Raw genomic sequence first — 27,587 nt, 5'->3', positions numbered from 1 at the left:
CCACGAGGAAGACCCAAAACTAGATGGGAGAACCTGATAGTGGAGGACCTTGAGAAAGATGGGAGTCAGAGAATGGGTAACCATAAGCAAAAACATGAACGAATGGAGGAAAATTGTAGAAGATGCCCAGTCAGACAACCAATTGTAAAACCAAAATGTTAATGCGGATTGATTAATCGCGACAAATGAATCGGAAGAGCCCAAAGAGGGCGGCAATCACTCCCCTAGGAGTGTGGATGGCATGATGATGATGATGATGTAAGAGAATACAAGCGACTAGAATATGCAGAAAGAAGAAAAAAAGAGAGATATTGAAAAAACATGTACAAGAAATCCTAGAGCACAACAAGGAACACGAAAGTAGGAAATTCTATATAGTCCAGAGAAATAAGATTTTTCTCGTGACACATCCCCCTCCAGGCCGAAATCAAATTTTTTGAGTAGTATGGACATCTACATTATTAACCTATATGTTTCCTGCAGCCGATTTTGATGATATACATAGTTATAAACAAATGAAGATCAATAAACGGTAAATTTTCGCTTTTTTCGTCTATTACCAAAAAGTTAAGCACTTTAAACAAATTTGAGTGTAAGAAACTCATAAATCGTATAAAAAACTTAAATATGGCGTTCGCTGAATATGTCCATCCTTATTGGTTGCTTAGAAAATTGCAAAATAAATCATAAATTTTGAGTTTTTAAAAATATTCATAACTTATGTAAAAATTAACTTAGAACCTTCTTATTACACGGAATGCTGATACTTCTTGTACTTAAATTATATTTTAAATTTCAAAGCAATTGGTCAAATAGTTTAAAAGTTATTTAATTTGTTTATCCCAAATTCATTTTTTTTTGCAACACTACAAGTCAGAAAATCATTAGGCTACAATCATACTTCGGACAGTTTATGAAAGAAGAACATTTATACTATAGTATGTGTAACCCCCATGATTTCTCGGACTCTCTCGTTTGTTATTCTGTCGCGTCTAGATATTCCCGCTGAACGGCGCCAGAAGTCCATTTCTGTTGCTCTAAGCATTTTCTCTGTTCTGTCTTTTATGGGCCACACTTCGCATCCATATGTTGTGATGCTTTTTATTATAGTGTTATATATTCTTTTTTTATTCTCCTTAGAAATATTTTTATCCCACAGTTCAGTTATATTTCGTTCCTTAATAGCTGCATCTAATTTTCCGTCTTGAGTGATCTTTACTCCCAGGTATTTGTAGTCTTCACATAATTTTATTTCTTGATTTTCCTCTACTCGGAGGCTATGTTGGTCTCCTCCGATACTCATGTATTTAGTTTTTTCCATATTCACTTCTAGGCCCCATTCTGTAAACTCTTCTAATAGTTTTCGCATCATGTAACTAAGATCTTCAGAGTCCTGTGCGATGATCACCTGGTCATCCGCAAAGCACAGCGTGTACAAAGTTGAGTCCGTTAGTGGTATGCCCATATTCGTACATTTTTTCTTCCATTTGTTGAGTGCTGCTTCGAGGTATATTTTGAATAGTGTTGGTGAGATACAGCATCCTTGCCTTAGTCCTTTAGTTACTGTGAATCCAGGTGTTATGAGATTTCCCGTTTTAATTCTTGTTGTTTGTTGGTAGTACAACGTTTTTACGGCTTCAACCAATTCTATATTTACATTTGTTTTCTCCAGTGCCTCCCATAATTTAACCAGCGGGACACTATCATACGTTTTTCTAAGGTCTACAAACATCAGATGGACTTCTTGGCCACGAGCAACTTTCTTTTCAATTATCTGAGTAATGGAGAAAACATGATCTATTGTATATCGACCTGCGCGAAAACACGACATCAGGACGAAACAACTCAGCTGGTACGGACACGTAAGGAGAATGCCGGAGAATAGAATACCAAGACAAATCCTCGAATGGCAACCAAGAGGAAGGCGCAGACCAGGAAGACCTAGAAGAAGTTGGAGAGAAGGAGTTGATAGAGAAATCAGGGACAGAGAACTCGAGGACGATCTTTGGAATGACAGAACGAGATGGAGATTGGAAATCGGAAGACGTCGAAGAACGTTGTAAACCGATATTATATATATATATATATATATATATAGAACATTTATACTATTACCATTATTAAAAATAAATGACAAAAAATAATTTTAAACAGTGTAAAATTATTTTGAAAAAACATGTCGATTTTTTGCTTACTTATAAACAATTAGAATAACTTTTTAACCGTTACCTGTAGAAAAATTATTTTTTCATATTTAGAAAGACTGAATTTTTATACACATTTAGAAAGAAAAACAACTGTCCTAGGACAATTAGGGACAAAGTTAGCCCCCCCATTTATTTAATTCACATGTTTTTGCAAAATAATTTTGCAATATTTATAATTATTTTTTGTAATTTTTTTTAATTAAATTAATACTGTAAATTTCCTTCTTCCATAAACTATCCAAAGTATTACTGTAGCTTCATAATTTTCTGACTTACAGTGTTGCAAAAAAAATAAATTTGGGATAAACAAATTAAATAACTTTTAAACTATTTGACCAATTTCTTCTAAATTTAGGGTATGAATTAAACACCATAAGTCTCAGCATTCCGTGTAATAAGAAGGTTATAAGTTAATTTTTACATAAGTTATAAATATTTATAAAAACTCAAAATTTATGATTTATTTTGCAATTTTCTAAGCAACCAATAAGGATAGACATATTAAGCAAACGCCATATTGAAGTTTTTTATACCGTTTATAAGTTTCTTACTCTCAAATTTGTTTAAAATGACTATTTTCTTAGTTATAGACGAAAAAATCGAAAATATACCGTTTTTTGATCTTCATTTGTTTATAACTATGTATATCATCAAAATCGGCTGCAGGAAATATATAGGTTATTATTATAGGTGTCCATATTACTCAAAAAATTTGGTTTCGGCCTGGAGGGGGTTGTGTCACCAACAGGCTATTTTTTTTCCTTATTTCTCTGAACTAATACTTAAAAGAATAAAAGAAAGCACACCTCGAACAGACAGATAAAAATATTGTACCTATCATCAATATCTTTGTTACCCCGCGATCTCAGGCCCAAGCAAACAATAATAAGAGCACTAATATACAACTACCAATGTAAACAAGTTGTTCCTCTAGGGTTGACAATAAATAAATTGGAGTCTCACCACAGTTCGGCGTCTTAGTACAAAACCAAATCGCGTCTCAGTGAGTACGACGCGACGGTGTATGTGCGGGTGAATTTGAAAAACATTCAAAATAATGGACTGGTGTTCTACTACCGAACTACTCGTATTCAAACCAAAAAAGTATTAAACATCGTTAAAATTTACTTTATTAGTGTAAGTATTGATAAAAAATTGTGATTGAGCATTGTTTTTAAATCGCGTTTGTTATTGTTTGTTGGAAGAAAGTAAAAAGTTGATAAACAGAAGAAGAAAATTGGAAAAAAGGTGAATATTAGTTTTTTTTTACTGTATTGTATTAATTTTATCATAAATTATTCTATTGGTATATCAATTTTTGGGATCAAAAAATGAATCGAATTCTTGTGAAACGATGTCTTTAGAGTTTGACTTGTTTCCTGCATTCAAATCTTCAATCCTTTCAATATTAATCAACCATTAGTCTTCTTCTTACGGTGCCGTATCCTTAAGGACGTTGGCCATTACATTGGCCTTTTAATATTATTTGCAGCCGCCCTGAATAGTTCTAGGGAGGTCATATTCGTCCATTGTCGTAGGTTTTTAAGCCAAGAGTTGCGTCTTCTTCCTGGTCCACTTTTGCTATTGATTTTGCCTTCGATTATAAGTTGGAGCAGTTCATACTTTTGATTTTTTACGATGTGACCAAAATATTGTGTTTTTCGTTCTTTTATTATAAGCATTAGCTTTCTTTCCTTGTTCACCCTCCGCAACACTTCCGCATTTGTCGTATGGCTCATGTAGGATAATTTGAGTATTTTACGGTAGCACCAGAGTTCGAATGCATGGATTCTTTTCTGTGTGGCTTCTGTCATTGTCCAGGCTTCAACACCATAGAGCAAGGTGGAGAAAACATAGCACTTAAGTATTCTAGATCTTAATGAGATATCTAGCTGGCGGTTGCATAGAACTTTTTGCATTTTGTAAAACACTGAACGTGCCTTTTCCAGTCGTGTTCTTATCTCTAGTGAGTAGTCCCAAGTTTTATCAAGATTACTTCCAAGGTACGTTATTCTTGTTACTCTTTCCAGATCTGTTCCGTCGACATTGACCTTCACCCTTCTGTTTTGGTGCTTGGACCATCGTTTTTGTTTTCTTTGTGTTCAATTTCATTCCAAAATTCTCTACAGGCTGAAATCATTAGTACTGAAAGGATTTTTTTAAAGTGTTATTTTAAAACAATTATTTATAAAGATTCACAATCTAGACAGTTTAAGAGCTAGGTCTAACCTGCGACAGATAGAAGTATACTTTGTTAGCAAGCATTATTTATAACAACTGTGTGTTTAATTGTACTAATTTCTACTTACTTAAATAAATTACAATAAAATTTTTGTTTTGAACAGTTTTATTCATGAAATAATCGCAGCAAATTGCACTCGATCTCTAAAATTATTATCGAATTGTTGCCCTCGTGACACTTTGAAATAATTTCACTCCCCTTCGGGTCGTGAAATTAAAACTGTCAAAGTGTCACTCGGGAAAAATTCGATAATTTTAGAGCTCTTGTGCAATTACTACTGATAATTTCATTCATAGGAGATTCTGACCAATAGAAAGCTACAGAAATAAAAATTAAACTGATAATTTTTGATAATTTCCCGTCGTCAAGTATATTACGTCAGATGCCCTTCGTTGCTATGAAAAAATACATTCAGTGACATTAATGACAATTAATGTTTTAAAAATTATAAAAGTGATGACTTTTAACCGTCAAATATTTATAACAACTGTGTGTTTAATTGTACTAATTTGTACTTACATAAATAAATTACAATAAAATTTTAATTTTGAACAGTTTTATTCATGAAATAATCGCAACAAATTGCACTCGATCTCTAAAATTAATATATAATTTTAGAGCTCTTGTGCAATTACTACTGATAATTTTTTCACTAACTATGTATTCAGTGATTGTAATAATTTATATGTACAACAAAAACTAATACTCAATCGAGCAAAGAGGAAAAGAGTTAAAGTGATTTTTTAATAATATATTGTTACTATGTTGTTTTGAAGCTATTTTCTTGTGGCATTTTTACAATTTTAACTATTTAGAATGGGAAATAAGCCACAATATTATTAAAAAATGATTTTTTATTAACGTTTCGACGCCCAAATCGGGTGCCGTTGTCAAAATACAAAATACTATTAATATAAACAAAAATGTTGTTGCTTAGTAAAAAAATTCTTCTAATAATTTATTTAATTTGACTCATTTATATCGGCAATTCAGATACATATGATACATTTTAAAGTAGAAGACTGTAAAATGATATTGCCAATATTTATGAGTTGCGTTCCTGGGACGACTTTACTGAAAGATAGTTCATTCGATTACATGAAATCAACCCCAACTCAAGAATATCCGTCACAAAAAAAATCATAGCATGTGATCTGTCTTTAAAAAGACAACCATTATTATTAACTAGATATTCTTGAGTTGGGGTTGATTTCATGTAATCGAATGAACTATCTTTCAGTAAAGTCGTCCCAGGAACGCAACTCATAAATATTGGCAATATCATTTTAAAGTCTTCTACTTAATGTATCTGAATTGCCGATATAAATGAGTCAAATTAAATAAATTATTAGAAGAATTTTTTTACTAAGCAACAACATTTTTGTTTATATTAATAGTATTTTGTATTTTGACAACGGCACCCGATTTGGGCGTCGAAACGTTAATAAAAATCATTTTTTAATAATATTGTGGCTTATTTCCCATTCTAAATAGTTAATATTGTTACTATGGAACCCTTATACAATTTTGAACATCTCTAACAAAAAAATACTTGGATCACAGAATATATCCTGATGTATTCTCTGCTTGGATCTTCCATAAATAATAAACAATAAATATCTAACTTTTTATTAAGTTCACGTCTTAAATCAATTATTAACAAATACACCATCAATATTACTTAATAACAACTCAAAATATTCCCGATGCCATGTCAAATACCTATTTAAAACTGTCACTGGCTTGTCATCATATTCTATTTGACTCAGTGCGTTGTATGACAAAGACAGCGAACGTTCGATTTGGAAAATATCACCACCAATATCTTTTTTTTTTCGAATCCTGAAAAAACTAGTATACTTATATTTTTTTTAAATTTAAACTCTGAATGAAAGACTAAATTATTATCGAGGGCCGAAAGTCTCTTAGAATAAATAAAAAGTTTCTTTTGAATGAGATATTTGAAATTAAAAATCACACTACATTTTCTCTTAGTTTTTCACCCCTGTAAATTATTAAAATAAACATTATAGAAGTTTTCAGGGGCTTTCTGCCCTCGGTAAGAACGTAATCTTTCATTCTGCGTTTAAATTTTTCAAAAATACTTATTAGTTTTCTTAGGATTCGAAAAAAATGAATCCCTATTTGAATAGCATTGCAGCGGAAAATACGTACCCATCCGCTTAAAAACAAAAAGTTTGTTTTGAACGAGATATTTGAAATTAACGATCACACCAAATTTTCTTTTATTTTCACTCCTGTAACTTATTAAAATAAACATTATAGAAGTTTTCAGGGACTTTTGGCCTTCGGTAATAACGTCATATTTCATTCTGCATTTAAAATTTTCAAAAATACTTAATAGTTTTCTCAGGATTCGAAAAAAATTAATGCATACTGAGCCGAAATTGTGCGCCTTCTCCCCTAATGCTTACTGAATATAGATTGTGAATGGAATTTCCTCTTCATAATCGGTTTTATAACGGTTTGCATGTACAGTGGAACCTCGATAAGTCGGATTAATCGGGATGCGGCCGATCCGGGTTAGCCGGAGAATATGGTAAAAACTAATAAAATACAGAAAAACTCCATTATAATTGCAAAAACATGAAATATATATGCACAGTACATCTAAATTAGGTACATTTGTATGCAGTATTGTTCATTTCTTGGTAAAAAACTCACTTAAACTGAAAAAATGTTTGTTTTGTCTGATGAAAATAGGTCCGGGTTAGCCGGACTTCCAGGTTATCGAGGGCCAACTTATCGGGGTTCCACTGTATTACTTCTTGTATGTCCATAGGAAAGAGGGTAAGCTTTTGATTTCTAAGGTTTTAGAATGGGAATAATTGTGGATTCAAACCAGATAAAAGGGAATTTTTTATTAAGGAATATGTAATTGAAAAGGCCTTAAGAGAATTAATTTTCCAAGTTTTTTATAAATATGATTGGTATGATATCAGGGCCTGATAAAGTATTTTTTGATTTATCTAGAGTTTCCTTAAATTCTTGATATGTGATGGGAAAATTTAATGGATTATATCGGTATCTTCTATATAAATATTTCCGTCATTTCACATTGATTTTTGAAATATAATAATGCGGGATTAAAGTTTGCATTGGTGGAATTCTTACAGATTGTAGTTTATAGGTGTTGATGAGATTATAGCAGAGACATGATTTGACCATGTTAGATTAGAGTTGGAATGCAGTCTATTACTTCTAAATTAACTGTTTGGGAAAGTACAGTTGTTATATTGCTCTCTGGGATAAACAAATTGAGTATATTACAAACTATTTGGTGGATATAGCTGAGATTTAGCACACTTCAATAACTCATTAATTCCTATAATTTCAAGTAGCTATATTACGTGTCATATTCAAAAAACAAAGTTAATAATATTTATAAATTACTGTAAAAATAAGGGTTTGTGCAATTACCTTAGTCAATTGTTTTTTTTTTATTTAGTAACTCGCAAATTAAGGGACTTTTTACGATCTAAAACTATTATTTGAACCACCAAAGACACGTTTTATAGGCAAAAAATTATTTTTATGATTGTTTAAAAAAACAAAGCAAAATCAGCTGGACTCCTTCAACAGCGACGGATCTACGGGACGGGGAGAACAGGGGAAAACCCCCCACGAGGTCCAAAGCCATGGACAGACAAACTCAACCCCATAAACCCGCTAGTTAGGAGAATTAAAGGAACTTAATGCATCTAAGTTATTATTTATATCTTTTATTTAGTTTGTGTTTATATTTTTTATATCTTTTGAATTGTGTTTCATTGAAAATCCCCCCCCCCCCGGCAGGTCTCCTCCCCGATTTTTTTCTCGAGATATACATTTGGACGACAGTATTGGATTTAGACACCCTGTAACTTGGATTTCGTAGCTTTATGATATTTTGTTAATTTTGTTCGTTTTGTCAGAAGTATTCGATTGTTAACAGTACCACATGCTTTTGTTATATCAATGAATACGAGACCGGTCTCGGTCTATTCGTGGTATAAGAATATACAACAGTGGGCCATTTAAACATCAATAGAAAACAAGATACAATATTCTGATATAGTTGTTAACATCCTATACGAATAGTACAGAATAATATAATAATGTATTTAAGCGCATAAATTTGTTAAACGTTAATAAATACGTAGGTACCTACAGAAATAATTAAATTATATTTAAACTATATAGATTCTTTCTATAATCCCGTCTTCCTCACTTTCACTGCCACTGTCGTAGGGTGTAAACCAACGAACTGTCTGGAATCGGTATGAAGCGAATTTAATGCCTTCAGGATGAGATAAAAGATAATCAGCTAAAGGAGGGAAGGTATTTAATCGCCATCTTTCGTAAACAAACAAATTGACAGTGCTAAATAGTCAGGTACGTCAGGGTTGCCAGAATGGGGTATTTTCCCACAATTTTGGGGTAATTTGAAAGCGTATAGGGGAACTTCTCTAAGCAGATATGGTTGGGAGATTTTTTGGGGTGAAAATTATGGAAGATTTTAAGGGGTCATGGGAAATTAAATTTGCGAATGTACACATAGAACTGTATATTATTATAATACCCTCATATAATCGAAGAACATAGGACCTACGAATTATTTCCAGGGCCCTCTGTTGATAAGTAGTATAATTTTTGTTTACTGTTCTGTACATTTGACTACTAATTTCTAATTTATTAAAATGCGGCAAAAATTTAAATTTGGGTGATTTGAGCTTCAATTTGAGGGAATTTCAGTTTCTAAGTGGGGGATTTATAAAATCACATCTGGCAACTCTGGTGGTAGTTGTAGCAAAGTTTACCAGGGCCCGGATTACGTACACTCGATACGCATCGTATCCGCCATGTTTCCCATAAGGCGCTACAGTAAAACATGGCGGATACGATGCGTATCGAGTGTACGTAATCCGGGCCCTGAAAAATTCTCTGTCTCTCTATTACCTCTCTCTTGTATGTTATATTGCAGGCAATCTCGCTTCACTGTTTGAATGGGACGGGGCCATTCCATCAGTGTTGATAGTTCGTTGGTGTAAACACATTAAAATGACATCGATTTGATCTTGGAAATCAGTCATTAAGAATAACAATAAACTGCAATTAGGATTCAAATTTTCCAAATAAGCAATGGTAGGGGAGCAAAGTATGCTAAATGTGCAGTCACTAGAGCGTTACGGGGACCTATTGGGTTGTGAAGAGTAGGTTCTAAAACCAAAAAAAGTTAAGTAAAGTTTTCCATTTTAGTGAGGACTTTCCATTTTTAATTTAATTTTCCATTTCCAACAATCCTTTTTTTAGATTATAGCTCCATATATCCATAATTCGAAAAAATGTCTGGAATAAAAGTTACTCATTTTTACGTAAGGAATCCAAATATGCAATAAACTATGTGGGCTCCCATTTAAGATTTTAAAGTAACCAGTTTTTCGATCTGATGTTCATTTCGCGAAATATCGCGGGATTCGTATTTAAAATTTTAAATTTACCCCCACCCCTCTCCGTGGGAATCGTGTTTGGTATCATTCGATAGATTTTTGAAAAATATTGAGCACGTATTTTTTGGTTTTTTTATCATTCATTTCGCGAACTATTCGCTTTATTCTTGTGAAACTTTGGGACTCACCCACTTCCTTACGCCCCGCTCAAATCGTCAGATTTTTGAAATATACACTGTTTTGCATGTACTTAACTTTCCATATCTTAATTTGACGATTTCGAGTTTTTCTAAGGATAGATTTTTTTTTCGCCCCCCCTAATGAACTCCCCTGCATTAAGAGCCAATATATGGCAGAGGTACATTTTCAGGGTACAAGGTTTCTCCCCATGTAATAATCTGACGCGCTCGAGTAACTGCAAAAATCCCCGCTTGGGCTCCCCTACCACAATGAGTTACTCAATACAATGTTATCAGTAGTAATTGCACAAGAGCTCTAAAATTATCGAATTTTTCCCGAGTGACACTTTGACAGTTTTAATTTCCTGACCCGAAGGGGAGTGAAATTATGTCAAAGTGTCACGAGGGCAACAATTCGATAATAATTTTAGAGATCGAGTGCAATTTGCTGCGATTATTTCATGAATAAAACTGTTTAAAACCAAAATTTTATTGTAATTTATTTATGTAAGTACAAATTAGTACAATTAAACACACAGTTGTTATAAATATTTGACGGTTGAAAGTCATCACTTTTATAACTTTTAAAAGATTAATTGTCATTAATGTCACTGAATGTATTTTTCGTAGCAACGAAGGGCATCTGCCGTAACATACTTGACGACGGGATATTATCAAAAATTATCAGTAGTAATTGCACAAGAGATCTGAAATTATTGAATTTTTCCCGAGTGACACTTTGACAGTTTTAATTTCACGAGCCGAAGGCGAGTGAAATTATGTCAAAGTGTCACGAGAGCAAAAATTCTATATTAATTTCAGAGGTGGAGTGCAATTTGTTGCGATTATTTCATGAATAAAACTGTTCAAAACCAAAATTTTATTGTAATTTATTTATGTAAGTACCATTAAACACACAGTTTTTATAAATATTTGACGATTGAAAGTCATCACTTTTATAATTTTTAAAACATTAATTGTCATTAATGTCACTGAATGTATTTTTTCGTAGCAACGAAGGGCATCTGACGTAATATACTTAACGACGGGAGATTATCAAAAATTATCGATTTAATTCAGATTTCTGTAGCTTTCTATTGGTCAGAATCTCCTATGAATGAAATAATCAGTAGTAATTGCACAAGAGCTCTAAAATTCTATATTAATTTTAGAGTTCGAGTGCAATTTGTTGCGAGTATTTCATGAATAAAACTGTTCAAAACCAAAATTTTATTGTAATTTATTTATGTAAGTACAAATTAGTACAATTAAACACAAAGTTTTATAAATATTTGACGATTGAAAGTCATCACTTTTATAATTTTTAAAACATTAATTGTCATTAATGTCACTGAATGTATTTTATCGTAGCAACGAAGGGCATCTGACGTAATATACTTGACGACGGGATATTATCAAAAATTATCAGTTTATTTCTGTAGCTTTCTATGGGTCAGAATCTCCTATGAATGAAATAATCAGTAATATTTTTAAGCTTATTTAATCTTCTTTGTTATAATTTTATTTAGGTGAACTGACCATCAACAATTATAATTTATTTATTCTCAACTGTAGGACAATATAAAACTTTACTTAAACTTGACTGACAGTCTATTTTATATTTTACTTGACATTACTTCAGAACTGTCTATGTCTATACTGTCAATACATAAATTAACAACCATAGAACAACATCCACTTGTAATGTTGAATATTCTACATTCTTAACAAAAAAAAGTTATTACGTATATCGATCATAAAATTGCTGACTACTTTTCGAAAATGACTATCACTCACAAAAAACAATAAAAAATATTGTTTTACTTCCCCATAAAAAAACTCCCATAAGGATTGTATTGCCGTATGTTCGTGTACTGTAAATTCAAGGTGGGACAGAGATTAGGAAAAAGAGTAATAATGGAGGAATAGAAAAGACGAAAAGAAGTTTAAATCTATGCATTGTTTATAAATTATTTTCCCTTGTTTAAGAACCGTAAGTGACAATAAAATGGGTAACAACAATTATATGCAACAATTTTCTTTATCGCCATTATTTTTCATGGAAATATAATACGCTTTAGTAAATGAATAATAAATTTAACCGTGAACCCAACAAATCATTTGAATACTAGATAAAAAAGTGAATTCCCTCAATTTTAAACATTAATTGTACCTCTAGGTTCTATCTTTTAAAATTAGTGGAGTCACTGAAGGTGGATATGAGCTATTACCTCAGATTTCGTTGAAACTTTATCGATTTGCATGAAAATTGGTGAGCAGTTAGAGGATATCTCAAGGAACAAAGGTGACATGGTGCCAACTTGCGCTTTTACCCTGGGGGTGAATGCCACCCCTTCTCGGGGGTGAAAATCATTTTATTAAAAATAATCCCATAATTCGATAGAGGGACAAATTTCAAGAAAAATTTGTTATATAAAGTTATTAAAATAAATCAATACTTTTTGAGTTATTAAAGATCAAAGATTTGTCTGTTTAAGAGCACATGCGTGAAGTTTTTAAATAATTTTTCATCAATAACTCAAAAAGTGTAAGTTTTTACAAAAAAGTTATTATTATCAAAATTGAAGCTAATAAAAAATGAAATAAACCTCTTACTACAAAAACCTTTTAATGTTAACTAAAAGTGAGTTATAGGTAATTGAATGTATATTTTTTTCGGCGAGTAAAAAACTCTAAGTATTCAAGCTGAAATAACGGGAAACTGATGCATTTTATAACATAAACTTATTAAACATTTGTCAAAGTACTTAAAAATATCTATCAAATGAGCCCCCGAACATGTTTCTAACATTAAAATTTATGCTCCAAAATTTTTTCAAAATTTATCTTTTAAAAATTTTTCCAAAAAATATTATTGTTTTATTTTTTAATAACTCTGTTAGTGTTTACGATATCAGGTTCATCTAAAGACTGAAAGTTAATTCCAAGTGATATTTAAGCTTGTTGAACCTAATCTTTTAAACCCCTTACTTTTTTAAAAATAAAAGGTTAAATGACCCCGATTGCATGGTTTCCACAGCAAAATTTAAGATTTAAACGTTTCTATCTCGGTTATTTTTTACCCTATAGAAATAGTAAAACAGGTAAAATATTTGGCACAGAGAAAACTAAAATTGAGTTATATATATAATTTTTTACGTATATTGAGTATTTTTGGAGTTATTATCAAAAGAATATGAGAATTACAATAATTTTAAAAATTATGATTTTTATAAATCATATCTTTTTTTTCAAAAATATGTATTCTAAACCGGTCAAAATTATCTAAAACATTACTTATGCTAATATAAAGAAGTTTTTGTAAGGATTACTATAAATTTTAATTTTTGTGGAAATGGCGTATGTTTTATTTTTCACTTTTTCCTAAAAAATTCGAAAGGGCTCTCTTATTTTCATTATAACTTGCTTAATTTCGACGCTATTACCTTGTTCTAAAGCTCATTTGATAGGTATTACGAAGTACTTTAGAACATGTTGAATACTTAGATTTGAGTACTGGTCGAAAAAAATACACATTCAATTGCCAATAACTCACTTTGATCTAACATTAGTTTAGTTCTTTATGTGAGGAATGCTTTCAATTTTTTATTATCTTCAGTTTTAGTATTTATAACTTTTTTGTAAAAGCTTATAGTTTTTGATTTATACGTGAAAAACCGATTTAAAACATGCATTTTTTTACGAAAAAATAAAATTTTTGGTCTTTAATAACTCAAAAAGTGTTGATTTATTTTAATAACTTTATATAACAAATTTTGCTTATAATTTGTCCCTCTATCGACTTGTGGTATTATTTTTAATAAAATAATTTTCACCCCCGAGAAGGGGTGGCACCCACCCCCAGGGTAAAAGCGCAAGTTTACACCATATCACCTTTGTTCCTTGAGGTATCCTCTAATTACTCACCAATTTTCATGAAAATTGATGGAGTTTCAACGAAATCAACTACATTTTTTTTTAATTCCGGCAACTACAAATGAAAAAACTTAGTATTCATTTACCATTATTTTAATCTTCTTCTTCCTGTATACATATATAACCAATCTTGCTTAGTCATTGGCCGGTTGTTACCTGCATGGAAGATTATCATTCCTCTTGCTCTTGCGTGGTCAGTCGATACCTCTTCTACCATTTGTTGATTTGTCCCTTGCTGTTTTACCGACTCTTGTGTCCGCCAGTCTACTGTTGTGCTTATTTCATTTTCTTTTTCTATTAGTCGGAGAGATAGAAGCGGATTTTGTGCGTGATAAGTAATATGGAAAAACTATACGGGTATATGTTGAATTAGTTGTGTACATGACTTTCCCCAACGACCGGAAACCAGAGTTGGGGCCGAGGGTAGTTATAAGGCGTCAAAGTCGCGGATTTTATTATTTTTTTTATGACGCTCATGATTGAGATATTGCACCAAAATTTGGAAATAAGTAGGTCATGAGGTAACTAAGTACAATCTCCAGGGGTGGAACGCTGCGTGGCCGATAAAGGGGTGGGGGTAGGGGTGAATATAAAAAATATAAGGGGTTTTTTGCGACGTTCGTGATTGAGATAGTGCACCAAAATTTGAGAATAAGTAGACAATGACTTAACTAAGTAAAATCCCCAGAGCCGAAAACCAGAGTTGGGGATGAGGGTAGTTATAAGGGGTCAAAATCGCCGTTTTTATTATTTTTTTTGTGACGCTTATGATCGAGAGAGTGCACCCAAATTTGGGAATAAGTAGATCATTACGTAACTAAGTAAAATCTCCAGGGGTGGCACGCTGCGTGGCCGACAAAGGGGTGGGGCAGGGGTGAATACAAAAAATATAAGGGTTTTTTTGTGACGTTCGTGATTGAGAGAGTGTACCAAAATTTGGGTAAGTAGACCATGACATAGCTAAGTAAAATCCTCAGAGCCGGAAACCAGAGTTGGGCATGAGGGTAGTTATAAAGGGTTAAAATCGCCGTTTTTATTATTTTTTTTTGTGACGCTCATCATTGAGATAGTGCACCAAATTTTGGGAATAAGTAGGTCATGAGGTAACTAAATACAGTCTCCAGGGGTGGAACGCTGCGGGGCCGATAAAGAGGTGGGGGTAGGTGTGAATATAAAAAATATAAGGGGTTTTTTGCGACGTGCTAGATTGTGATAGTGCACTAAAATTCGGGAATAAGTAGACCATGACTTAGCTAAGTAAAATCCCCAGAGCCGGAAACCAGAGTTGGGAATGAGGTAGTTTTAAGGGGTCCAAGTCGCAGTGTGTATTATTTTTTTGTGACCTGGCACAACATTTGTCCCCCACGCAGCGTTCCGCCCTGGTTAGTAATGTCATGATCTACTTATTCCCAAATTTTGGTGCACTATCTCGTTCACGAACGGCAAAAAAACCCACATATATTTTTATACTCACCCCTGCCTACCACCCCTTTGTACCCCAAGCAGCGTTCAGCCCCTGAAGATTTTACTTAGTTACGTCATAACCTACTTACTCCCAAATTTTGGTGCACTATATCCATCATGAGCGCCACAAAAAAAAATAATAAAAACCGCGACTTTTACCCCTTATAACTACCCTCGTCCGCCACTCTGGTTTCCGCCTCTGGGGATATTACTTACTTATGTCATGGTCTACTTATTTCCAAATTTTGGTGCACTATCTCAATCACAAACGTCGCAAAAAACCCCTTACATTTTTTTATATTCACCCCTGCCCCACCCCTTTGTCGGCCACGCAGCGTTCCATTCCTGGAGATTTTACTTAGTTACGTCATGACCTACTTATTCCCAAATTTTGGTGCACTATCTCGATCATGAGCGTCATAAAAAAAATAATAAAACACGGAACTTTGACCTTCCTTCCCCACTCTGGTTTCCGGCTCTGGGGATTTTAATTATCTATGTCATGGTCTACTTATACCCAAATTTTGGTGCACTATCTCAATCACGAACGTCGCAAAAAACCCCTTATATTTTTTATATTCACCCCTACCCCCACCCCTTTGTCGGCCACGCAGTGTTGAACCCCTAGAGATTTTACTTAGGTACGTCATGACCTACTTATTCCCAAATTTTGGTGCACTATCTCGATCATGAGCGTCATAAAAAAAATAATAAAATCCGCGACTTTGACTCCTTATAACTACCCTCGGCCCCAACTCTGGTTTCCGGCCGTTGGTGAAAGTCATGTACACAACTAATTTAACATATCCCCGTATATTTTTTCCATATTACTTATCACGCACAAAATCCGCTCCCAGCTCTTAGACTATATTTAGTGTCTATTCTTTTATACCCTGTACATTCCAGTTGGTTCTGATTTCGTTACTCCTTATTATATCTCTCAGCGTATTTCTTGAGATTCTTCTTAGTGTTCTCATTTCTGTTCTCTGTGTTTTGGCTGTGTCGGGTTGGCCGGGTCTTGTTTCTGATACATATGTCATTATTGATCTTATACTGGCCTTATAGATTGTAGATTTTATCTCACAGTTAATGTCTTGCAATAATACACTGGAGACCAAGACGAGAAGCATATCGAAGTAGAGATCGTCCGCCAACCAGATGGTTTGATGACATAAAACGGATTGACAAAAATTGGATGCAAACGGCACAAAACAGGAAATACATGGAAAAGACTGAGGGAGACCTATATCCAGCAGTGGATAGATCCGGGTTGAATGATGATGATGAATGTCTCGGTTACGCCGTATACTGACAAGAAGGCATCCTGCTAATCCCTTTGCTCTTTGCACTTGATCTCTTACTTCTTTTTCAACGTCTTGTTACAAGACTTTACTTTTCTAATTTGCTTTTTAGGCACTAATGTTTAATCTTAATTGACTTTATTTATTTTTAGTAAGTTACATCTAAACAAGAAGTAAAACACTGAATTTATTATTAAATAAACAAAATACTTACTTGATATTGTTTTATTTATAACACTTACAATTAACACTTAATTTAACTACAATACTAATAAAACAAATAACTAAGGACTCACGCGTAATAATTTATAACAAGAATAAAAAGCCGCTAAACGCCGTAAAAATGAGTGGCACATACAATATTCCAGCTACAAAAGATCTGATATGAATATTACGTGGCGCGAAAATGTATTTTCCACCTACCTCTATCGAAAGTATACTTTTCCGGACCTGATTGTAGGGAACAAAGTTGTACTTTTCCTCCATAGGGAGGAAAAGGAAAAGTGACGTCATGGTATTTCATTCATGAAATATAACTTATTGACGCCCTGTACAATATCTATTTTCTATTACGTAAGTATCTATACATTTTAACGTTTATTTAAAAACACTCTGTATTTTGCAGAATGGTAAAAAACATTAAATTTTTATTCTGATTTAACAATGTTTACATTCATAATTTGACTTATATTTGACAGTTGACAGTTATATTGTACCTACTTGTTAGTTTTAGTTCTAATTAATTTTGTTGGTTAGTTACATTAATAAATTAAGTAAAAATGAAAAAATGACTTGTTATTTGAGGAAGGTGGAAAAACCATATGTATAACATGGGAGTAAAGTGCCTTTTTCTCCCTTGAATGATTACTGCCCTCCGCTACTCGTCGGGCAGTAAACTTCATTCTCGGGAGGAAAAGTAGCACTTTCCTCCCTTGTTATACAAATAGCTATTTCATGTTGATGCAAAACAAAATTGTAGTTTTATTTTAAAAGATTTTTTCATAATATTTGCCCAATTTGAAGTAAAACGCGCCACAAAAGAGTAACTTTGATACAGTTTGAATTTTGAAACTCTTTTGTGGCGCGTTTACTTCAAATTTAGCAAATATTATGAAAAAGTCTTTTAAAATAAAACTAGAATTTTGTTTTGCATCAAAATGAAAATACATTTCCGCGCCACGTAATATTCATATCAGATCTTTTGTAGCTGAAATATTGTATGCGCCACTCATTTTTACGGCGTTTAGCGGTTTTTTTATTCTTGTTTCAGGAGTTTTTCAAAGTTATTTATAAATTAAATGTATAAAGTTGAATGCAATGTTTCTCGATTACACGTTAAGCCTTATAAATGGTCGCCTTTGTCGCATTAGTTTCCAAATTATCTAGTGTCCATCGAATGTACACTAGATTTCTTTTCTATTCGAAATAGATTGAAACAAATATTGGGATGGCCGGTAAATGAACTCGGATTGCCCGTTGCCAGATCAAATTCGCGTCGTAACCACTACAACTACATAAACCATTTAGGGAATAATCGTTAATTGGATTATACTTTACTAGCTTAATAACTTCTAAGCGGCTTAACCGATTTTGTTCACTAAACATGAGTTTGAAACGTATTGACAAGTAGTATCTTATGCATCTAAGGTCAAGTATGATAACTGAAGCTATTACAGGAATTCCCATAAGAAATAAATTTGATGATACTTATGAAGCCTATAACTTAAAAATTCGAATTTTCCCGGATATAAGGTATACACCGTTAGATTCGTCTAGAGTCCTTCTACAAACGCTCAGTTATTGGCGTAATTAGTAGGTTGAAATTTTGAGTAATTGTCCAAAAACCAAAATTTTTAAAGTTTATTTTTTCAGTTTTTCAGCTATACTGAGCCGTGTGTATGTCTGATCCTGACAGCTTAAACACCATTTGAAAGCTTAACTCAACGCTATTGATTTGGTGTATTTACTGTTCTCCTGTCTCTTCTTGAACCGAAGATATATACCGCCAAAACATATGCCGTTTTTTACCTACCAAGTCCTATAGCTGGCTTATGGGTATTCAAAATTCACAAACTACACCGGTTCTGAATCGGCCCTCACCCCCTCTTCAAACACAGAAAAAAAAATTCAGATCGGTTTAACTTTTCCACACACATACATACATATCCACAAACATTTTCCATTTTTTAAATAAAAATTGACTCATATTTCTAAGCTCGGTAACTTTTGAACGGTATAACCGATTTTCAAAATTAGACATGCGTTGGAAAGGTAATGATCGCTTCTATTAGAAGCCGCAAAGGTCGGAGTTAAATTTTCGAAGTTTTTGGGAGTTTTGGGGATGAGAACAAAAAACAGACCCTAAATAGGAAGGGCCGTAAAATCCACACCCTTGGACCAAAATGGATGGTTGATATATGAATGAGTGAGTCTTTTCCTGAACTTTAAGATGGAAGTTGGCCAAATTTTCAATTCAGTCAAATTTAGAAAATCGAAAATTTCGTGTATATATAGTGTCGCGTGTAGGGGGTGTAGGTGTGCGCCACTGGCGAGAACTGCCGTTCTCTGGTAATAACTTATCTAATACAATAATTTATTTACCGTGACGATACAAATACAACTACTCGTAAACTCTAATTCCAAAAATGTCTATTTATATAGTTATATACAATTAGTCTACTGATTTCCAGAAAAATCGAAAGGTAAATATTATTTAAAGAACAATAAAAAAAGGTTTATCGATGGTCTTCCAGAAAGGTCGATTGTAAACAAAAACAAGTTTCTTTTTGTCTCGCCTACAGAAAGGGTCAGACGGTCCGGCGGCAGAAGCTTCCGGAATTGACAGGATTGGACAGCAAGATATTACCTCCGAATTCTATCCTACTACATGGATGTTAATGAAATTTTGGGCCTAGCCTCTACTTATCTCCTAATTCAAAGTCTACCCTATGCCGATGTGTGCTTTTATCTTGGGGGGGTGGTTCCCACCCCTTGTTAGGGGTGGACAATTTTTTGGTTAAAATTACCACGGAATTCTCTAGAGAACCTAATTCTAAGCAAAAACTGTTCTATAATTTTTTTTGAAAACTCAATACTTTTTGAGATATTCGTGGTTTACATTACGTGGTTTACTTTCATTGAAACATAATACCATTTCGAACAATTTTCTGCGAATACCTTAAAAACTATACATCTAACTAAAAAAACTATATTAAACATTTTTGTAGGTTACAAAGAGACACTTGCCTTCATAAATCTTCTAGTGATAATACTAAAAGAGATATGGTAGGTGAAAATAGTTTAATTTTTGGTACATTCTCAAGTTGGTGTATTCAACTTGAAATAACAGAGAAACGGTCGATTTTAGGTGTATAATGCTACTAATACTTTTTGTAGTGCTTGAAAATACCTTTAAAATGAGCTATATTAAAGGTCCATTACATTAAAACTAAGCGAGATATGCTGCAAAAAAATTGATAACTAATGTATTTTAAGAAAAAATGAGAAGTAATTTTAACGCCCATCCACCAAAATGTAAATGCATCGTTTTCCTTCCACATTACCTTTTATTATAGTGTTATTTCTATCCTCAAAAAGTTGGACGGGTTTAAAATGAATGGTTTAAAAAAAAAGATCAAATTATAGAGAGCATTTTTAAATTTTCTTAAAAATCTTGCTTTTTTTCCATGTAACTTGAAAATGATAAGAGATACAGTAATGAAAAATAAAAAGGAAATTTTTATCTGAAAAAGCTCTACATTTTTGTGTGGTATCTTTTTTTCTTATCTCTTATCTTTTTCGAGTTACATGGAGGAAAATGAAGATTTTTAAGAAAATTTAAAAATGAGCTCTATAATTTGATCTTATTTTTATCAAAAACCATTCATTTTAATCCAGTCCAACTTTTTCAACATAGAAATAACACTATAATAAAAAGTATTGTAGAAGGAAAACGATGTATTTAAATTCTGATGGATGAAGGGTTAAATATACTTCTCATTTCTTCTTAAAATACATTAGTCATCAACTTTTTTGCAGAATATCTCGCTTAGTTTGAATGTAATCGACATTTAGTATTGCTAATTTTAAAGGTGATCGATAACTATAATGTTGTATTCAATGTGGGCTCCGAATATTTTTAATATTAACAAAGTTTAATATAAGTTATAAATTGTGAATCTCAGTGATATATGGAAACAAACTGTAAGTGTACAAGCTCGTTACCTAATATCCAGTTAAATTAGCATTGAAGTCAGCAAATTGCAATTATTTGTTATTGTTGTCAATAAACAAATCCAGTTTTACCAGCAAAATAACCACTTTTAGTAAAGACCCATATACCTGTTTTTGCAGGTGTACAGGGTCGGACTTACTTTTCACTTAACGTTTATCGAAATGAATTCAAACATGGAATCACACAACAGTTCTACAATACAAGACCATCAAAGTCAAATAAACGCACCACAGTCATACTCTTTGGCAGCGTCGAGAGTGCAATTTCCTTTAAAGTCCCAAGGAATTATCTTTAGTGCCTTAGAAAACACCAAACTTCAAGACTACCTTCTCCCACTTGGAAATATAATTCAACCGAAAAATATAATCTTCTCTTCTAGATTATCTAATAATCGCATATGTATGTATTTATCCAGTAAACAAATGGTGGATGATTTTATGAATAATCATGGTCAAATAGAAATACAAGGTGAAATTGTCAGAGCGAGAAGGTTAGTTACACCTGCGGAACGACTTGTGCTCTCCGGCGTATGTCCTTCAATACCGCACGACTTGCTAATCAATGAGTTACAAAAAATCGGCATAGTTCCTGTCTCCCCCATGACATTCCTCAAAATTAGTGCTTCTATGCCTGAGTACAATCACATCCTTAGTTTTCGAAGACAAATCTATATCAGTCCTCACAGTCTAACACTACCAGAGACATTTACTCTTGTTTTTGACAACACGATATATAGAATATTCATTTCTCAAGACAGTTTAGTTTGCTTTAGATGCAAGAAGCCAGGTCACATTGCATCCCATTGCTCCGAACCACTAGCTCAACTAAACACTAACCAAAACAATGAAGCATCGGTATCCAGCGCAACAAATATATCTTCGCAAGCACCCAATGATACAAACCCTTCTCAGTGTGAACAAATGTCTATTTCTAATGTCCCGAGGATACCGAACAAAGTAGATGCATCAAATAAGGACAGTCACATAATCAATCAACCAAAACGTAACTTTGATGAAATTATTTCACCTGAAGCAGACCCATCTTCAAAAGAACGTAACATTTTTTCCACCGCCTAAAGTCCAAGCAAAATCTAAAAAAGCTAAAATTAGTTCAGCAAGCACTTCTGAACGCTCATTTTCTCTCTTACTTGACCCAGCCAAAAACTTCATAGAAAATCACCCTCGACCTTTCCCTCTAAACTTTGATCAACTTGACATGCTCCTAACGAATATCACGGGATCAACAGATCATATAGCCACGATTAAAGAATATACCACAGACCTAGAAGCCTTAACCGATATGCTCATTGAAGTTTACCCCCATTTAAAGGAAAGATCTATAAAACGCAAAATCACGTCCTTAAGGAAAAAAATTCATAAATACCTTGGTAGTGAGGAGGCATCGGACTGGGAAAGTGACACATCTCAATTAAGTCAACATTAAGATTTAAGTTTCTACTTCAAAAGAATATTGATGGATTTATCCATCGCCTAGCTATGCTCCAACATCTTTCTCTAAATTCCAGCATCTATACTGCAGAGCTCTTTGGTTTGTTTAAAGCCATCAAACGTGTAAATATTAAAAACCTCCCCTGTTGTCTAGTCCTTTCCGACTCTCTTAGCATAGTCAAAGCTATGCAAAATATATACCACAAACACCCAATTGAGAAAAGAATCAAGGCCGAACTAATGGAAGTTCAAGAAAGTTTCAGAAGAATCTTCCTGTGGATACCATCTCACATAGGCATAGAAGGATATAGGAACAAGCAGAGTACTAGTGCGCGTAACGCTATCACTAATGATGTATCAGAAAGAGAGTGTCGGAGTGTCGCTAGCGATCTGAAAGTTCATTTCAAAAATAAAGTGTTAGTGCGTGGAATCCAATTATTGCTCCAAAGGTTTAATTGTTTACAAATTGTAATTAATGTTTACCAATTTTTGATTTAATCTTGTTACAAATGTTACAGAAATGTCGCTAATAACCTTCGGGTGGATGCGACTTTGTCTTTCTTAAATAAAAAAAAAAAAAAAATTTTAAAGGTCTTTTCAAGTAGGTACTACAAAAGTTATTAGTATCATTATACACCTAAAATCGACAGTTTCTCTGTTATTTCAAGTTGAATACACCGATTTGCATGAGCATGCAGCAAAAAAACCAAACTCTTCTTACCTACCATATCCCTCTTTGTATTTTAAGTAGAAGATTTATGAAGGAACGTATCTCTTTGTTTTTTTATAACCTACAGAAATATTTTATATAGTTTTTTTGTTAGATGCATAGTTTTTAAGGTATTCGCAAAATCCGTCCAAATAGGTGTAATTTTTCAATGAAAAGGGCCAATTTTCAACCACGAATAACTCAAAAAGTATCGTGTTTTCAAAAAATAATTATAGAACAGTTTTTGCTTAAAATTAGGTTCTCTAGCCTCTTCCGTGGCTATTTTAACCAAAACATTTTCCACCCCCGAGAAGGGGTGGGAACCACCCCCAAGATAAAAGCGTTCATCGGCATAGGGTAGACTTTGTGTCTTGAGCTACCACCTCCTATTCGTACTCTACTATTATCCAATAATGCAAATATCCGGTATATTCTAAGTAATAATTCATAAAAATTAAAATAAAACATAATTTTTCATGCCTCGCTGATATCCCATAATAAGATTTTCCATGACAATAACAACCGCAAATTTGTTAATATAGCTTATAACTTAAAAAATATGAAAATAAAGGATAATATTGTTTTCAGATTGTTCATATAGAATACAGCGAATATGCCTGAAACGGCTCAAGATCATTCGTTGGACAGTGTGTTGAAGCAAATAGGAGACTTTGGGAAGTACCAGTTATTTGTGTTTTCCGTGGTGATTTTTGGAGTGGTTCTGCACTCTGCCGTGCACAATGCCTTTGTTTTTACAGCTTTAGATGTTAGTTACAGGTAATTGTAAAACATTTTTTATTTAGCTTAATAAGAACACATAATTAAAAACAACAGCAAACGTTAAATGGAGTATTACAAACGAAAATCTAATGTATCAATACTGTAATATTCAAACGAGCGTTCGTATTTATATACGACTTTATTAATTTATTTATACAAGTTTTCTTTACAAATCTCTAGCTTAAACTAAACTCAAATAAAAGCGCGCTCCGCTTAAATAGCAAATAACATTATTCTCGATCATTCCAGACTTCGCCACCTCTAGCTATTGTGTGACTTTCCACATATGCACGTCTTTCTCCACCGATTCCACGTATATCGTGCTTCAGCCAGAATGTTCTGGAGATGGAACCGTTTGGAACTGCTTGTGTCCTACACACTACGCCTTTAATGGAACCTCAGAAAAAGAAGTCAACTTCGTTTAATTCTGGTGATCTGAGTGGCCAGTGAACTGGCCCATCTCTTCCTATCCATCTTTCAGGAAATAGTTCATCGAGTTCACCGTTTCCAAGTGCGTTGTGGTAAGCAGGGTCTCCGTCGTGAAGGTACCACATATGTTGGCAGATGTTTAATAGTACATTGTAGAATAGGTAAATTATTCACTAGAAAATTTAAATAAACCTCACCATTTACCGATTCCTCAAAGAAAAAAGGACCTATAACGTACTGCCTATGATTTCACCCCAAACATTTAAGGACCATCTCGTTTTACTATGTGTCTGAGCACAGTATGGATTGGTTGTGGAATAATAATGAAAATTGTGTCTGTTTACACTACCATCTTTGTGGAATGTTGCCTCGTCTACAAAAAAAGAACAAACTCAAAAAAGCTCTCTGTGTAACTATTTGTTGTTGTGACCATTGACAAAATTGTACTCTTCGTTCGAAATCATCCCCAACAAGTTCCTGGTGTACCTAATTGTATATGATATGGGTGCATGTTGTAATATTTCGAATACTTGTATGAGGATTTTCTGTAACAAGCAGTAAAACATTTAATTCATTATCATCCGTAATAATGGTTTTTGTTTTTTTCTTTGCTTTATATAAATCAGAACCAGTACGATTAAACCTGTCTAATCATCATCATTCTCTTTGCCTTATCCCTATGCGGGGCCGGCTTCCCTAATTGCATTTCTCCAAACATTTCTATCTTGGGTCATATCAATGTTAATCCCCTTTACCAACATGTCCTGCCTTATCGTCTCCCCCCAGGTCTTCGTTGGTCTTCCTCTCCTACTCCTTCCAGGAATCTGCACTTCAGCTATTCTTCGTATTGGGTGGTTAACGTCTCGACGTTGAACATGACCAAACCATCTTAACCTATGCTCTCTCATTTTGGCATCAATTGGTGCCACACCTAGACTTCCCCCTAATATACTCATTCCTAATTTTATCCTTCTTTGTCACTCCACTCATCCATCTAAGCATTCTCATTTCCGCCACATGCATTCGTTGTTCCTCTTTCTTTTTCACTGCCCAACATTCAGTTCCGTACATCATAGCTGGTCTTATGGCTGTTTTATAGAATTTTCCCTTCAGCTTCATTGGAATTTTTCTGTCACACAACACACCACTCGCTTCTTTCCACTTCATCCATCCAGCCCTAATTCTACTGCATGCATCTCCATCTATTTCTCCATTACTCTGTAATACCGATCCTAGGTACTTAAAACTATTGCTTTTCACAATCATTTCACCATCCAAAGATAACATTTTATTTGTGGTAGCTCCAGCTTTAAATGAACATTCCAAATACTCTGTTTCTGTCCTACTAAGTTTTAAACCTTTTTCCTCTAGAGCTTGTCTCCACTGTTCCAGTTTTTGTTCTAAGTCTCTTTCACTATTTCCTACTAACACGACATCATCAGCATACATTAAGCACCATGGAATGTTACCCTGTAGTTTTGCTGTTATCTGGTCCAAAACTAATGAGAATAAATACGGACTAAGCACAGAACCTTGATGCAATCCTACTTTCACATGAAATTTATCAGTCTCTCCCACCCCTGTCCTAACACTAGTCGTTACTCCCTCATACATATCCCTCACAATCTTTACATATTCACCAGGGACTCCTTTCTTATTGAGTGCTCACCACAGAATCTCTCGAGGAACTCTATCATATGCTTTCTCAAGATCAATGAATACCATATGAGCGTTTTGAGCGTTTGTTTCTTTACTCCTGTATTTTTCCATCAACTGCCTTATAATGAAAATTGCATCTGTTGTTGATCTACCCTGCTTAAAGCCAAATTGATGTTCGGATATTTCGGTCTCTTCACGTATCCGTCTATCAATTACTCTATCCCATATTTTCATGGTGTGGCTAAGCAGTTTTATGGCCCTGTAGTTTGTACATTGTTGTATATCTCACTTGTTTTTGTAAACAGGTACCAGTATACTGCTTCTCCATTCGTCTGGCATTTGTCCAACTTCCATAATTCTATTAAATAAACCTGCTAGCCGCCTTATTCCTGTCTCTCCCAATGCTTTCTATACTTCCCCAGGAATATCATCTGGTCCTACCGCTTTTCCTTTCTTTATTTTTTGAAAGGAAAAGCGGTAGGACCAGATGATATTCCTGGGGAAGTATGGAGAGCATTGGGAGAGACAGTTAAACGATTAAACGATTAAACCTGTCTAATTAGTTGTCAAATGCTCTCTTATTTGGTTGTCGACGCTGTGGATACCGTTCCTTATAAATTCTTGTGGCAAGTAATGAGTTTTTGAAACACTCTCCTAAAATCCATATCACGTCTGTCATTCCTTCACGACTAAAATTCATTGTTAGGTAACATATGATAATTATTATAACAATATGGCAAACAATTATAACCAATAACAAAAATAAAAACGTACAGATAATTAAAATCTTACATCTGACAGTTCTTGTGTCAAATAATTCAAAGCCACCTTAAACAAGAAAACAAGAACTTGCAGCAATTTATAGTACCCATTTATTCGCGGAAAATTAATATCATTTTGTTAGTAAATATAAAACTGTCGTTATTGTATAGAATTTACCATAAACTTGGAGAAAAAATGAAATGCTCTCTAATTTTAATTATCATTAACAAACTCATTGGAAGTTTCTAATATTAACGGTAATTAATTTACTGCAATAAACGTATCTATGAGTTATTAACAATGAAACTAAAATATCTCAAAAACTAATAACTTTAGGTATAGGGAATATTTAAAAGATATGCAAGTATAATGAAACAACTTTTCGATGGTAATATAAAATACAGGGTGTTCCATTTAAAAATATGAAGGAAATCTTTTATTTGCACGTTGGCAAAAAATTGTACGTTGCTGCAAAACTACTTTAATATTGACAGTCAACAGCAGTAAAAAAATAAGTTTATATTACACCATTAGAATCATACAGGGCGATCAAGTCAGTATGATTTTTTGATAAAAGTGCTCATAACTTTGAAACACTCAGTATAACCCTAGACAGGTGTTATATCATTTTAATCAAAAAAATGTAGAGAAACCAGATTTTGAATAAAATACAGGGTATTCCGTTTAAAAAAGCATAACTTTGGTTTGGCACCGTGTTATGGAGGACCCTGTATATTTCTCACCAATTTTAAAATGTGTTCATTAAAGGTGTCTATAACTTTTATTA

The 27,587-nt window shown here is 33.5% G+C and overlaps 1 protein-coding gene across 2 annotated transcripts in view; it reads left to right on the top strand.

Moving 5' to 3' along the window:
- The first annotated feature begins 3,139 nt into the window (after window positions 1-3,139).
- Window positions 3,140-27,587, top strand: part of LOC126888408 (organic cation transporter protein-like) — a 94,389-nt gene continuing 69,941 nt past the window's right edge. The window contains exons 1-2 of one of the 2 annotated variants that reach the window (XM_050656653.1): window positions 3,140-3,344; window positions 23,759-23,947. In XM_050656653.1, the coding sequence (XP_050512610.1) occupies window positions 23,784-23,947 (164 nt within the window). In that variant the 5' untranslated portion in view covers window positions 3,140-3,344; window positions 23,759-23,783. Of the gene's footprint in view, window positions 3,456-23,758; window positions 23,948-27,587 lie in introns of both variants that reach the window. The other variant, XM_050656652.1, reaches the window with a different exon arrangement.

Source organism: Diabrotica virgifera, chromosome 7, assembly GCF_917563875.1.
Source record: "Diabrotica virgifera virgifera chromosome 7, PGI_DIABVI_V3a".
Taxonomy (NCBI): domain Eukaryota; kingdom Metazoa; phylum Arthropoda; class Insecta; order Coleoptera; family Chrysomelidae; genus Diabrotica; species Diabrotica virgifera.
Note: the sequence above shows the minus strand (reverse complement) of the source record. Positions and strands in the feature narration are given on the sequence as shown.